Raw genomic sequence first — 13,497 nt, 5'->3', positions numbered from 1 at the left:
AGCCGTGGGACACATTTTTAGTTCATTGACTGGCTAATTTCAGCACAAAACGGAGTGCGCAGAAGTTGTGTAAATTGAAACCTTTAAATCATTGGGTCTTTCACATACATTTTTGAACCATTTAAAATGCTTGAAGAATGAGTCTCCTACTCATGTTTCAAAACTAAAATTGTGATAAATAAGGCTAGGTTTTGATTTTTATGAGCCTGTTATGTGATACTGTAACAGTTTTTCGACAAAATATGTAGAACTGTTCCAAAATTCGCACATTCAAAATAGTATGCACATCGTCATCTTTGGAGGGCTGTATCTTGGGGCAGAATTTTTTTTTTTGTTGTTGTTGTTGAGAAAACAAAAAAAATACATGTTCCTTAATTAGTCCTTCATTTTAACATAGGCTAAATTCAATAACATCTGAGACTATGAAGGTAAGATTTTTCCCTGGCGTGCCTGAACGGATATGGACTATGCCTCATAAGAAATTTGGATCATTTGTGACACAGTCAAGTTAGCAGACCAAAATCCGCTACTTTTCATCCATTTCACAATTTATTATCTTTAAATTTATTTATTGGCACTTTTATGTGTTTTTAGGTAGTTTGTTGTTGTAGACAATAGCAAGGTATTTGTAGCTGTCACGCGTCTTTTCCAATGCAGCGCATGGTGCTTTAATTGTATGTAAACTTCTTACGTTGCAGTCGTCAGTTGTCCTCCTTAGGTCAGACTTATTTAGATTTTCTTTAACAAATGTAGACAGTTCTAGTTATGTTGGCTAGGTTCTGTCATTTAGTCGTTTGAAATAATCTCTACATGATTCACGTGGGCTATGTCATGCAATGCACCTGAAAGCATTCTTTTGCCATTTAAACCATAATTTTAAGCATGTGGAATTTCCTCGTAGAAGTACTTGATGTTTTGGATGGGAGTACAAGAATGCAAAATATCCGCATACTAGACATTATTTACTGACATCGCTCCTCACCTTGTACCATGTGCACATTTGCCAAATGACTTTCTTGTTTGGTAATCTCAGCTGAGCTTGTGGCCAATGTGAGATCCTGATGGTTCAATGGTTTTGTTATAATGACTGGGAGGATTCAGATAGAGTACAATGTCTCAGTTCAGTGTCATTTTCAAGCAGTACATTGTCCTCTACCAAGTAGTGTGAATCTCTCCATTTCTGCTGCCATACTGTGTTTCACATTTTCAAGGTTGCTATCACATATGACCAGAGCCAGTTAGAGAACATTTTTCCACACAAGCACCTTTTCATTTAACACCCCCTCTCCTCACCATCTTCACTTGTATACTTTCACCTTTGTCAGTTTTTGCTCCTAATTGTGTTATGCTCTGTATACAAATCTTGCACTTTGAATCCCCTGGTGCCCCCCTCAGCTTGGTGTCCCAAGTGGCAAATGGGGTTATGTGGACCTTAAACTAGACCTGCATGTGATCATTGTTGTCATCTGTGTATAGCACTGCATCAAGTGGCAGAGTTGTGGGTAAATAATTAATATACACTGATCAACCTGATCATTATGACTACCGGCCTAGTAGCCATTATACCCACCTTTGGCATGGATAACCGTGGTGAAACATCATGGTTTGAAGCAGTGAGACCTTGGTAGGTCACTGGAGGGAGCTGGCATCAGATCTACACACACAGGTCACCTAATTCCTGCAAATTCAGGGGAAGGGGGACTGTGAGCTCTTGACGCTACAGTCAGTCATATCCCAGGTGTGTTTGATTAGGTTCAGATATGGCAAGTTGGGGGGCCTCCACATCAGTTGAAACTCACCACTATGTTCCTCGAACCACTCCATCACACTTTTGACCTTGTGACATGGCACATTATCTTGTTGAAAAATACCACTGCCTTCGGGAAACACGATCGTCATGAAAGGGTTTCTGTAGTTTGCAACCAGTGTACGATATGCCTTAGCTGTCATGGTGCTTTGTGTGAGCTCCACTGGACCCATGGATGCCCACATGAATGTTCACCAGAGCATAATGGAGCTGCAACCAGTTGTCTCTGTCCCACAGTACAGGTGTCACGGATCTGTTTCCCTGGAAGATGACTGAGTTGCGCCCTCCCGTCAGCACAATGAAAAAGGTATCTGGATTCATTGGACCATGTAATGCTCTGCCAATGTCCATTGCCCATAGTCATTTGCCCATTTCAGTCATAGTTGCTGATATCATGGTGTTAACATTGGCATGTACATTGCTCATCTGATGCAGAGCTCCATCATTAGGAGTGTTTGGTGTACTGTGTGTTCAGACACACTTGTACTCTGTCCAGCATTAAAGTCTGAGGTTAGTTCTGCCACAGTTCACTGCCTGTCCCATGTTACCAGTCTGCCCAGGCTATGATTTCCATCATCTGTAATGGTGGGATGGCCTCCCAACCTCACGATGTCTGAATGTGGTTTCCCATTGGTTGTTTGAATGTAACTTCTCCTTGGTTTCACCACATGTTGAAGACAGTCACCACAGCCCTCCTCGGACACTCGACAAGTCATGCAGTATCCAAGATACTCATGCTGAGCCTCCGGGCCATCACAATCTCCCCTCAGTGAAACTCGGATAGATCACGCACCTTCCTCGTTCTACACGTGGCAGCACGCTCACTGATGCTATTAGATGCACCATGTGTGTGTCTGACTAGCAGTCATTCCTCGTCAGTTGATGCTGCTATTGTGTGGGTGGGTTTAGATTGATAGTATGTCAGTGATAATAATGTTCTGATTGATCAGTATAAATAGTGAAAAGGAAAGATCGAGCTACAGATCCCTGAGGTACACCCTTTACAACTGGAAGACATTCACCGAGACCTTGGTGGCCAGAGACAGTGAGCATGTGTGTGCGAGTTGTGCTTGTATGAATGTGTGTGGGTTTTCTGCTTTAGAAAAAGGCCATTTGGCCGGAGGCTTACATGTCTGTCAGGCTTTTGTTGTGCCTGTCTGTGACACAGTACCTCTTCTAAATGGTGAGTAACAATCTATCTTTATCATAATATTGTCATTATTCTACTCTGGATTTTCCATCGTTTGATTTTTAACAGATATTTTCAAAGTGTAGGCAGTTGCAGAGAGAAATGTAACATAGACTATTTAAGCCCATATGGGTTATTAATCATTTGATTCAAAAGTATTATAATGGTATGCTACCAAAAATGATACATAGATCCACTGTAGTTCCAGCCCAGCCATGTAGTATTGCAAAGCAGTCTCATCTACCGTATGTTGTCGTTACAGATATTTGTTGTTTCATTGGTCACTCAGATGCCTACTGGAAAACATCAATTATTTGTTTAAAAAAAGGATAGGGAGCAGTAACACACTATGTTAATGTTCAATTTGAAAAACCATATGTACACACCAACAATGTTAAAAATGAAGGTAACTCTTAGAAACATCAGTTTATTTGTACTTAAATGACAAGTTTTCTTAAGATCTTTTGGTTTAAGTTAAGGTACAGTGCTGACCAATAGGGGGGTAGATGGTTCAAATTAATCTCCAGCAATCCAGGTTTGGATTTTCCACGATTTCTCAAAATCGCCTCAGGCAAAAGCTGGAGGGTTCGTTTGAATGGGCAGTTTACTTTCTCCATTTTGTAATCTGAGCTTGTGCTCCATTTCTAATGACCACGTTAAATTCTAACTGTCCTGCCTTTCTTCCTTTTGGAAAGAGCGTAATTGATAAACCAGTGAAACCATTTTATGTAACACAGTGTAACCTACCAGGTCATATGGTTCCACACATGAAATCACATGACATGGTATGTCGGGTATACCGGTAAAGAGGGCATTACACCAGGCAGCGTAAGGAGAATATGTGTTTGAAGGGGATCAGGGAAGTTTTGGTGAATACAGATACTAGGTGATTGAAGCCTTAGTTTATAGTGGTGTTACGTGAATTATGAATTCAGGTGTCCTCCAGGAATCAAATGGTTCAAATGGCTCTGAGCACTATGGGACTTAACATCTGTGGTCATCAGTCCCCTAGAACTTAGAACTACTTAAACCTAACTAACCTAAGGACAGCACACAACACCCAGCCATCACGAGGCAGAGAAAATCCCTGACCCCGCCGGGAATCGAACCCAGGAACTCGGGCATGGGAAGCGAGAACGCTACCGCACGACCACGAGATGCGGGCCCCAGGAATCAACACTTCTGGATTTGTGGTTTGACATCCACAGAGTGCCTGAGCTGTGTGCGGAGGTTTTCTCTTCGTTTTCATTTCTGTGGAAGCAAGATGGGTCATTGGTCATGATGTCATCCTCTCCAGTCTCCATCAAAAATACAATCAGCATGATAGCTGAGAATTGACCAAAGATAACTGTCGGAAGCAGTGTGAGGCACAATGGGAGAATGTATCGGGTATTAGGGAATTATGGTGAGGAGAAAGTATTAGGAAATGTTATAAAGTTTAATTAAGAGATCAAACGTGGCTTGTCTAATGGTTGTATATTTACTTATTACTCATAAATTAATAAAATTTTAAATATTTCTGTTATATGTTATGTGTAATACTAAAATGTCAGTGTAACCTCTTGAATGTCTCAGTATCCTTCATGAGGTCAGAGTTTACCTAGCAAGTTTTGAAAGTATTTCTACATTACTTGAATTTCCACAGCCGCCATAATCTGAAAGATAATTGTGCTGGTACATTGCAGGTGTCTTCTGCTCCACACAGCTGATGTTTCTAGACTGCGTCATTCTCTGAAACATTCTATATTTATGCAGCTTCACTGTACACAGATGTGACAAGGGGGTGGGTGCAGTAGCACACTCCGATATTCTTGAATGCTGGCTTCAGATTTGGGGAAAACTACTGATAAAATTAAAACAATTCTGATGAAAGGAGACTTACTCTGATGGAACTGGACTGTTTGCAAGCTCGAGCCAGCACTTGGTTGGTTGATTTGGAGGAGGGGACCAAATAGTGAGGTCATCGGTCACATCGGACTAGGGAAGGATGGAGAGGGAAGTAGGCCGTGCCCTTTCAAAGGAGCCATCCCAGCATTCGCCTGAAGCGATTTAGGGAAATCATGGAAAACCTAAATCAGGATGGCTGGATGCAGGTTTGAACTGTCATATTTCTGAAAGCGAGTGCAGTGTGCTACTATTTACATTTAAGCTAGCTTTTATGCACCTTAGCACTTAAAGTTCTATCTTAAAAAAAATATCACAGTGGCGCTGGTAAACAACATACCTATTCTCAGCATCCTCTAAAGACAAAAGTTACAATCTGTTAACATCTCTTTTCCTCACCCTAATAACATCTCAGAATACTCCACATTGCATAGAGCTTCTTTCTCACAGTTGATAATGTTTCTCTGACAGTTATGTTAATATCATGATCTTTGCCCATGCGCTCAGCACTCAATTCGTTTATCGGTAGTTCTTACAAAAATATTTGATAAAATCGATGCAGTTTAATATTTCATAAGAGTTTTACTTCTCATTGTCAACATACAGATGTGTTATTACACTTGTTTTGGTTTGAGCACTGCAGCATTTCTGCATGTTACACTGCTGTTGCTGGCCAGCATGCGGCTCCAACACTTGACAGTTTGGCCAGCATGCGGCTCTGACACTTGACAGGAGGGTTAGGTAGGCATGGAGTCTGCGTAAGATGGCTGCGGCCAGTGCACTTGGAACTGTCAGGATTGCTGAGGTTAAAAGTGATTTAACGAGGCCATTGCAGTTAGCACAGATGGTAGCTAGTAATTGTACAAGTTTGTGCATTTCAAGCATAAAACGCAAAACTTACAGCAGAGTATGATACACCAACTTCAAGAACTCAGGGAGGTGGTTCTTTGTATTTACAAATTGACTGTGGAAATTATGCATTTAATTACATATTGTGCCAATAAAAAATGTATAATGACTATTTACACTACCTGCAATAACAGTTTTACTTATTAAGACCTAGAGAAGACTCCCCCTATGCGACCCGCAGCTCTTTTGTGGGTAAGTGTGTGACATGCATAAATCCCTGAGCTATTGCAGCCTTTCGTATTTTTTGGGCTGCTTTACCTTCGCCTTCCTTCTCCCTCCTCCCTCCCTGCCCTTATTGCTTTCCCTTTGCCCCTTCCTCTCCCTCTCTTGGTGTTCTTATTTATGTCAGCCTGGCTATCCTCCTGACTTCATTTTGTCTTGCAGTTTTGGTTTGATTGCCTTTCCCCCACCTTTTTGGCTTTTCTTTTTTGGTCCCCCTCAGGGGTTTGACCTCCATCTCTATATTTGAAATCTGTAGTGTGAGCCAAATGGGAAAGAACTCCTTCCCTAGTGTCTTTGGCATGGGTTCCTCCCCCTCTACCTCCCCTCCCTTTCCCCCCTTCCCATCTCCCTCTCTCCCCATCTCCCTGTCTCCCCGTCCCATCTCCCCCTCTCCCCGTGATGGGGCTGTTATTTTCTCATCTGGCTTAGCCCCCTGACATCACAGGGATAACACTGCTGGTACCTGCATTGCAAATGCCTTGTGGAAGTGTAGAAATGGTTGTCTTCCTTTTCGGGACGTCGAAACTCCTGGCAGTGACTGTCATGCCAGGCAGCCTTTGCTATGGCCATGCCCGCCGGCTTGGGGTGAAACCCTTTCCACAGTTCCTGGTCTGTACCAGGACTGATGGGGGGATTTTTCCACCACCATACCCCTTTGAGATCTAGCTCCCTTCTTATAAAGGCAATACAGTCAGTTGGCTTCCCTATGTGCCTGCGACCACTTATGAGACATCCCAGTACATATCACTCCTCACAGGTCTCTCAGTATGACACAGGGTGTAAATTTCCATGGGGACCGTCTCCTCCAGTCTGATGATGAACTTGAGGCTAATCTGGAATCACGTGGCTTTCATTTTGTCCAGCATGTCAAGAGAGGCCTTAAAGACCATCGTGTAGACACGTGCTTTCGTCTTGACCTTTGAGGGTGGGGTATCTTGCTCGAGAAGATCAAGGTAATGGTATACAGATGTTTTGTCAAACCATACATTCCATCTCCCATGTATTGCTTCCTTGCCTCAAGGTCAAACACGTGTCCTGCGATGCGATGCCATTCCCGTCTATGGTGACTGTTGCTGCCCTCTTTAGTTGGGGAGCCCTTGCACCCTACTGCCTAGCTGTGTAAACGACTCTGGTCTACATTCTCCCCATTCACCAGAGTGTCCAGTGTATTTTTTATTATTATTTTGAGCTTTTCCTCATTACAGAGGCTTACCTCCAACATAATAATTTACTTGGAAATTACAATGTATACAAAGGAAAAAAATACAAGAAATAAAGATCCTTGACAGTCTCAGCTACTTTGGGGCCCGGAAGAAGTTTGAGAAACTTCATCCTGTGAATCTCTCATCTGCCTTTGCCTCAGTTATGTGTTCCCATACCGCTCCCTCCTCCTCCTTACTCCCATTCTGCACTTCTTCCCTTTCAACCCCCCCCCCCCCCCCTCTCGGGGGTGACTCCCATCCCTTCCCCTCAAGGAACTCCTCCTCCGCCTCTTCTTCTTCTTCTTCTTCTTCTTCTTCTTCCTCCTCCGCCTCCTCCTCCTCCTCCTCCTCCTCGGCCAGAGAAGAAATCCTGTTCGCTGGCTCCTCCTAGTGATGAGGTTCCCTCTCGGAACACCCCTCTTTGGGATTCTCAAGATTGTAAGTGTGCAACCTTGGGTCGGATGAGGGACCCACTTTCCAAGGGCCCCAAAGCTGCTCGCTCTCTGTCCAATCCAGACATCGCTGCCACCTGTTCCCTTGCTGGTAACACCTCCTCCCTCCCTCCTTCCAAGGAAGGAGAAGAAGAAGAAGAAGAAGAAGAAGCAGTGCAAGTCCAAGTACGAGGCTTCCCCAGCATTCTGGGGAGCTTCGCTCACTCCTTCTCACTCCGAATTAAACCTAGTTTTATGGATGTCATTCCATTTCCATCGGTGATATGGCTTCCCCTCAGCTTCTTTATGTCTAACCTGGACTCCTGCCACATGATAATCCAGTGGAATTGCAATGGATATTACCGTCACCTATTGGAAATACAACTACTTGGTTCGTATTGCAAATACAACTACTTGGTTTGTCTTATTCTGCATTTTGTCTCACTCTTCAAGAAACACACTTCCCTGATGACCACTTTCAAAAGTTTCATGGTTATCGGGTGTTTTTTTGCCATCACTCCCACAGTCTACTCCCCAGCTCTCGTGGCTCCACCACACTGGTCACCTCATGATGATCTTTGTGACATTGACCACTTTCTGGTGATTCCACCATTCCTCTGTCACTGCCAGGCAGACAGCCCCCCATGTTGGGCATCCTGCAGAGCTAGTTAGCCTTTATACACGTCTGCTGTGCACTTCTACATCTCTCTATCTCTCATATTGCATTGATCTAGTCGTGCAAGACATCTCTGACACTGTTCTTCATGCTGCTGGCACTGCTATCCCCCTATTCACAGGTCCGTTACTGTGGTGGACGAAGGACATAACAGTCACTATCCAGGACTGCTAGCAAGTGTTGCAATGATTTGCACGACACCCTTCACAGACTAACCTTATTTGCTTTTAAGTGTCTCTGTGCTAAAGCTCACTACCTTATTAAACAAAGCAAAAAGGAGTACTGGAAGCACTATGTTTCCTATGTGGGAGCCCATGCCTCTTCCTTCCAGATTTGCTCCAAGTTCTGTATCCCTGTGGGCCACCAGCGATAATCAACTGTCCAGGGTCTTATCCTACAGGGTGCCCTGTGTACTGATCCCTCGGTTCTTGCGGAACACCACGTGACATATGTTGTTGCAGCACCGGCATCCTCTTCCTATTTTGTTACCTGTTTCCAGTAGAAATGACAAGTTGAAGAAACTCCCCTTTCTTTCAACACCCACCAAGCTGAAGCCTATAATAGACCTTTAACTGGATGGGAATTCTTGCAGGCTTTTACCTCTTCACATGGCTCCAACCACAGCCAGACGATCCGACAGAGGCCAGATCTACTCAGGGTTTTCAACCGCATGTGGCTCAATGAGTTTCTTTCCCCTCACAATTGTGAGACAGTATAGTTATCCCCATACTTAAGCCCAGGAAGAACCCAACATCTCTCGACAGCTACTGACTTATTAGCCTGACCAACTTCAATGCTCAAGAGGATGGTTAGCTTCTGATTATATTGGGTACTCCAGTCTGAGGCCCTTTTGTCCCCGTATCAGTGTGGCTTCCGGGATGGGCGATCTGCAGCTGACCATTTACTCAGATTGGAAACAGTAATCTGACAGGCCTTTGCCCTAAATGCAAACACCTTGTCGCAGTCTTCTTTGACCTACATAAGGCATTCAACATGGCTTGCACCATCACATTTTAATTACTCTCCATGACTGAGGCTTTTGCGGCCCCCTTCCAGCTTTTATCTTCGAGTTTTTATCCCGTCAGCTCCTCAGGGGAATTGACACTTCACTCAGCCCCCCACCCCAGAGGTCCAGGAGAACAGTATCCCACAGGGTTCTGAATTAAGTGTCACACTCTTCCTCATCACCATCAACAGGCTTGTAACCTCTGTTGGGCCTCTGATTACCCCAGCACTGTGTTGGCAATTTTTGCATCCAGTGCAACCCCCTCTCGGTAATATCCGTTGAACGCTAGCCATCGGATGGGCCTCTGTGTGAGCCCTTTCACATGTCTTCCAATTTTCTCTCTCCAAAATGCATGTTATACATTTTTGTCATCGATCCACAGTACACCCCAATCCAGAACTTTATTTAGGCAACCAGCACCTAGATGTTGTACCACAGTCCCATTTTTTGGGCCTCCTTCTTGATAAAATGCTGATGTGGCTACCCCATATTCGCAACCTAATTACTACCTGCATTTCCTTGCAGAAGCGGGGATTCCATCTCTACAAATGTGATGGAGCCAACTCCTGGTTTATTATGCAGTTGCCATTTGATGGTTCCTGGACCGCCTTGTTTACCCTGCCCTCTTCGCAAACAAAGGCCATCTCCCTCCTGACACCCACCCTCGGGTGGGATTGCTGGTTGGAATGCATCTCGCTTCCCTCTGTTGGGATCTCCATCTCCACTCACTGGAATGTGCTCCCCCTTCCTCCGTATGGTGCCTAGACCATGGATTAGGACCGACCTATTCCAGAGTGGTAAGGTATCTGTCACCCCTGTGATATTCCGACATTGTATATAGGTAAGGTAAGATGTGATGCAATTTTGTCTCTCATAATGGCATGGAACACCATTTACTGCCAGGATAATGTAGTGTGTTCACAGCACAGATTCTGGCTATTAACAGGGCCTTACATTTTGTTCAGATCTCCCTCCACAGTGTTTTAATATGTAATGACTCAATAGCCAGCCTTCAGGCTATAGACCTATGCCTTTGCTATCTGCTATCCACGACCTTCTCTCTGCCCTTGGCTGTGCTGCCTACTGGGTTGTCTTTCTCTGGGTCCCAAGTCATGTGGGCATCCCAGGGAGTGAACTAGCTGACTGTTTGGCTAGAGAGGCCAATACTTGCTCCCCTCCACCCATTACCTTTCATGGTTCCATGTGCAGATATGCAGATACACATAAAGCCTCTCTTTTTGCCCAAAAGTGGAATGACATCTGGTGTGTTACTGTTCTCAGTAATAAATTCTACACAATCAAGAGACTACTGCAGTTTGGCACCCTTTCTTCCACTCCTGTCGGAAGGAGTCCAGTGTATTATGTCGTCTACACATCTGTCTTACTAGCCTCACATATTAAAAGACTGTCACAAATAAAGCTTTTGGCCAGTAAGGTCTTTGTCAAACACACACACACACACACACACACACACACACACACACACACACACACACGACTGCAGTCTCAGGCAACTGAAGTCACACTGCGAGCAGCGGCACCAGTGCATGATGGGAGTGGCAACTGGGTGGGGTTAAGGAGGAGGCTTTGTCGGGGAGAGGGATAGTAGAGTAGGGGTGAACTGTGTGTCGCCGAATCTCTTATCTGCCGAGAGAGCTGCATTCATGCTGCCCTCCTGCCTGTACATGTTAGCAGCTACTGGTGTGCTGGCTGCCTCTTGTTGGGAGGATAGGGCATATGCCTACAAGGCCACCATCTTCCTGTGTGAAAGTGTTGGCTAGTGACCAGGGCACAAACTATGACGTCCATGAGACTGCCTTGGTGGAATGGCTCGCCATGCTGTTAGCAACTTGGCTGCATGGGCAACACCTGCAGACTGCAGTGGTGGATTCCTGTACAACGGCACCTTTGTGAGAGTGCGGTTCCTGACCTCGCCATGCAAAGTAGATGCTGACTGAGCCGGACATATCAGCAATTCCTGGCCATGCATGGCACTCTTCCTGAATCTGTCCAATGCCTTGGAGGAGCTATTTTCAGTGTGGAAATAGTGACAATAAATGCATTCACAGCCAACACTGTCTCGCTGATACGTTTGGGTGTGTCACCGGACCACACTTTGACACCCCAAGGTTACCATCATGTACACATAGAGACCACAGCTCCCTGGGTCTCCAGTTGTTGTCAGAACTGGCCATAACCTCAGGGTTTCAGTCTGCAGCATCAGCTGTCATCACCTGTTTGGACTTGCAGTCAGGTGCAGTGCAGTAAATGAACATTTTTCTGTTGGCCTTCTTTTATTGTTCACTCTGTGTGGCCACAAGTCATAAGGACACCCATAGCACTTTAAAAGTGTCCTTTTTTAAACCACAGGAGTCTGCAGACCTGTTGTGGTTTAGAGGAAATTGCTGGGAAATGTATTCAACACCAGAGAGATGTAAATTCTGTAATTTATCAGGGCATGAGTTGCCATGTACTATTGTATTCCCAGCTGCATGTGTCGTTTATAGGTGATTTGGTCATTTGCACAGGATGAGTCCTGTTGGGCCATGATATGCCATAAAAACAATTTTTTTTGTGTGTATTGTAAGTGTAGTTTTTTCCCATTTTTTTCCTTTTGTAGGAATGACACTTGTAGAATTCACAAACTGTCAGATACACGTGCAGCTACTACTGGTGAGACTATTGCCTTATTTATGGATGTGTTGTTGGCAATTAATTCTCAGCAAAAAGAGTACAGTGAGAAATTACTTAGTCAAGTTGAAGTATTGCAAGCCATTCAACAGAAGATACAGTCAGTGGCCAGTGGGAGCAGAATCAAAGTTGAGTGTGGCCCCCTCCTTCTGTGGATCAATTAGCAGTGAACTTGATAAGGCCTTTGTCTGGGAAAACAATGAAGGATGTAACTTTGGGCATGTCTGCGCATGGCTGATTTATGGTTAACAGGTGAGTTATGTATTGTGAAACATGTAGTAAGGCACAAGCATTCAAGCGGTTAGCTAACGGTCTGCATCATTGTTACTGAAAAAAGAATAATGCACAATCCTTTAGGGAAAAACTTAGTAGTTTGGCACAGAAGCACAAAGAATCGGTGGTGTCCTTGAAGGCTGATGAGTCATCCTGCATGAAGTTGAAAATAGCTCAGTGTCTTTTCACATGTCGCACTGAGTCAGCATGGAGCATCTGTCTGCAGCCTTTAGAATTATTACTACTAAAGGGCATCATGACCATCAGGATTTCACCTCCGAAATAAAATGTTACAGATGTGGACATAAGGTCCATCTGTAAATGCAGTGTTGTCACCGAGAGTCATACGATTGTGGATGAATTGAGCATAAACCACACGAATGTAGAAATGAGAAGCAGGGAAAACAATATCAGTAGAAGCATGCATTAAATGCAAATGGGAATGCATTGCTTGTCGGAAAACATTCCCACTAGGGCATAATATTGCACCAACGTATGCAGACACAGGATGGTGCTTGTTAGGCTTAATACAGAGCAAGGAATATATAATTTTTGTTTAGACACAGTCAGTCACGTGTCAGTCATTAGTCTGGACTTCGTAGGTGGGAAAGGGTAAGTGGGGTCATTAGGGACAACCGTGCTCTACTTGAACATTGGAGCTAAAGTACACATAGGAGTGCTTCTGCTTCTTGTTGATGGATATTCTGTAATTCTCAGATTGGACTTCATTGATAAACGCTATGCTAAAATCGATGTTTTGTGGTATGTGCCGGGAACAACTGCAAGCAAGGCAGTGTCATAAGGTGCACTGATCATGAAGGCATTACCAACATGTATGTTAAAGATTGTTTTGCAGGATAACATACCATTGGATACAGTGAGGTTAGCGTGGGTTACTGTAGGTACTAGAAATGTGTTATGGAACCACTAGAGAGTAATGAAGAATTGGATAAATGCATTGTTTTGTGTGCAGAAGCATAGCAAGGATTAGTAATACTGATAGTTTGTTTATAGTTCCTATTAGCCTAAACAATTTAGGCATGGATGACCATCTGCATTACATAGAAAGGTGAATCATGGAGAAGATAGTGATCAACAAGTGCTGGAAGCTTTACTGCTACAATTCATGAATTTGTTTGATATGAATTGTACATTACCAGCAACACCTGTTATACATCATATAACCACAGGCAACAATAATCTATAG

At 44.1% G+C, this 13,497-nt stretch overlaps 1 protein-coding gene across 3 annotated transcripts in view; it reads left to right on the top strand.

The window, feature by feature from the left end:
- The window catches only part of LOC124794687, a 35,574-nt gene that overhangs the window by 3,243 nt on the left and 18,834 nt on the right, over nt 1–13,497 (top strand). Inside the window, exon 4 of one of the 3 annotated variants that reach the window (XM_047258236.1) lies at nt 3,259–3,387. The exons of the other annotated variants lie outside the window; for them this stretch is intronic. Within the exon in view, the coding sequence (XP_047114192.1) occupies nt 3,259–3,352 (94 nt within the window). The 3' untranslated portion in view covers nt 3,353–3,387. Of the gene's footprint in view, nt 1–3,258; nt 3,388–13,497 lie in introns of those variants that run through there. 3 annotated transcript variants of the gene reach the window in all.

Source organism: Schistocerca piceifrons, chromosome 4 (assembly GCF_021461385.2).
Source record: "Schistocerca piceifrons isolate TAMUIC-IGC-003096 chromosome 4, iqSchPice1.1, whole genome shotgun sequence".
Taxonomy (NCBI): Eukaryota; Metazoa; Arthropoda; class Insecta; order Orthoptera; family Acrididae; genus Schistocerca; species Schistocerca piceifrons.
This window is presented reverse-complemented; position numbering and strand designations above follow the sequence as displayed.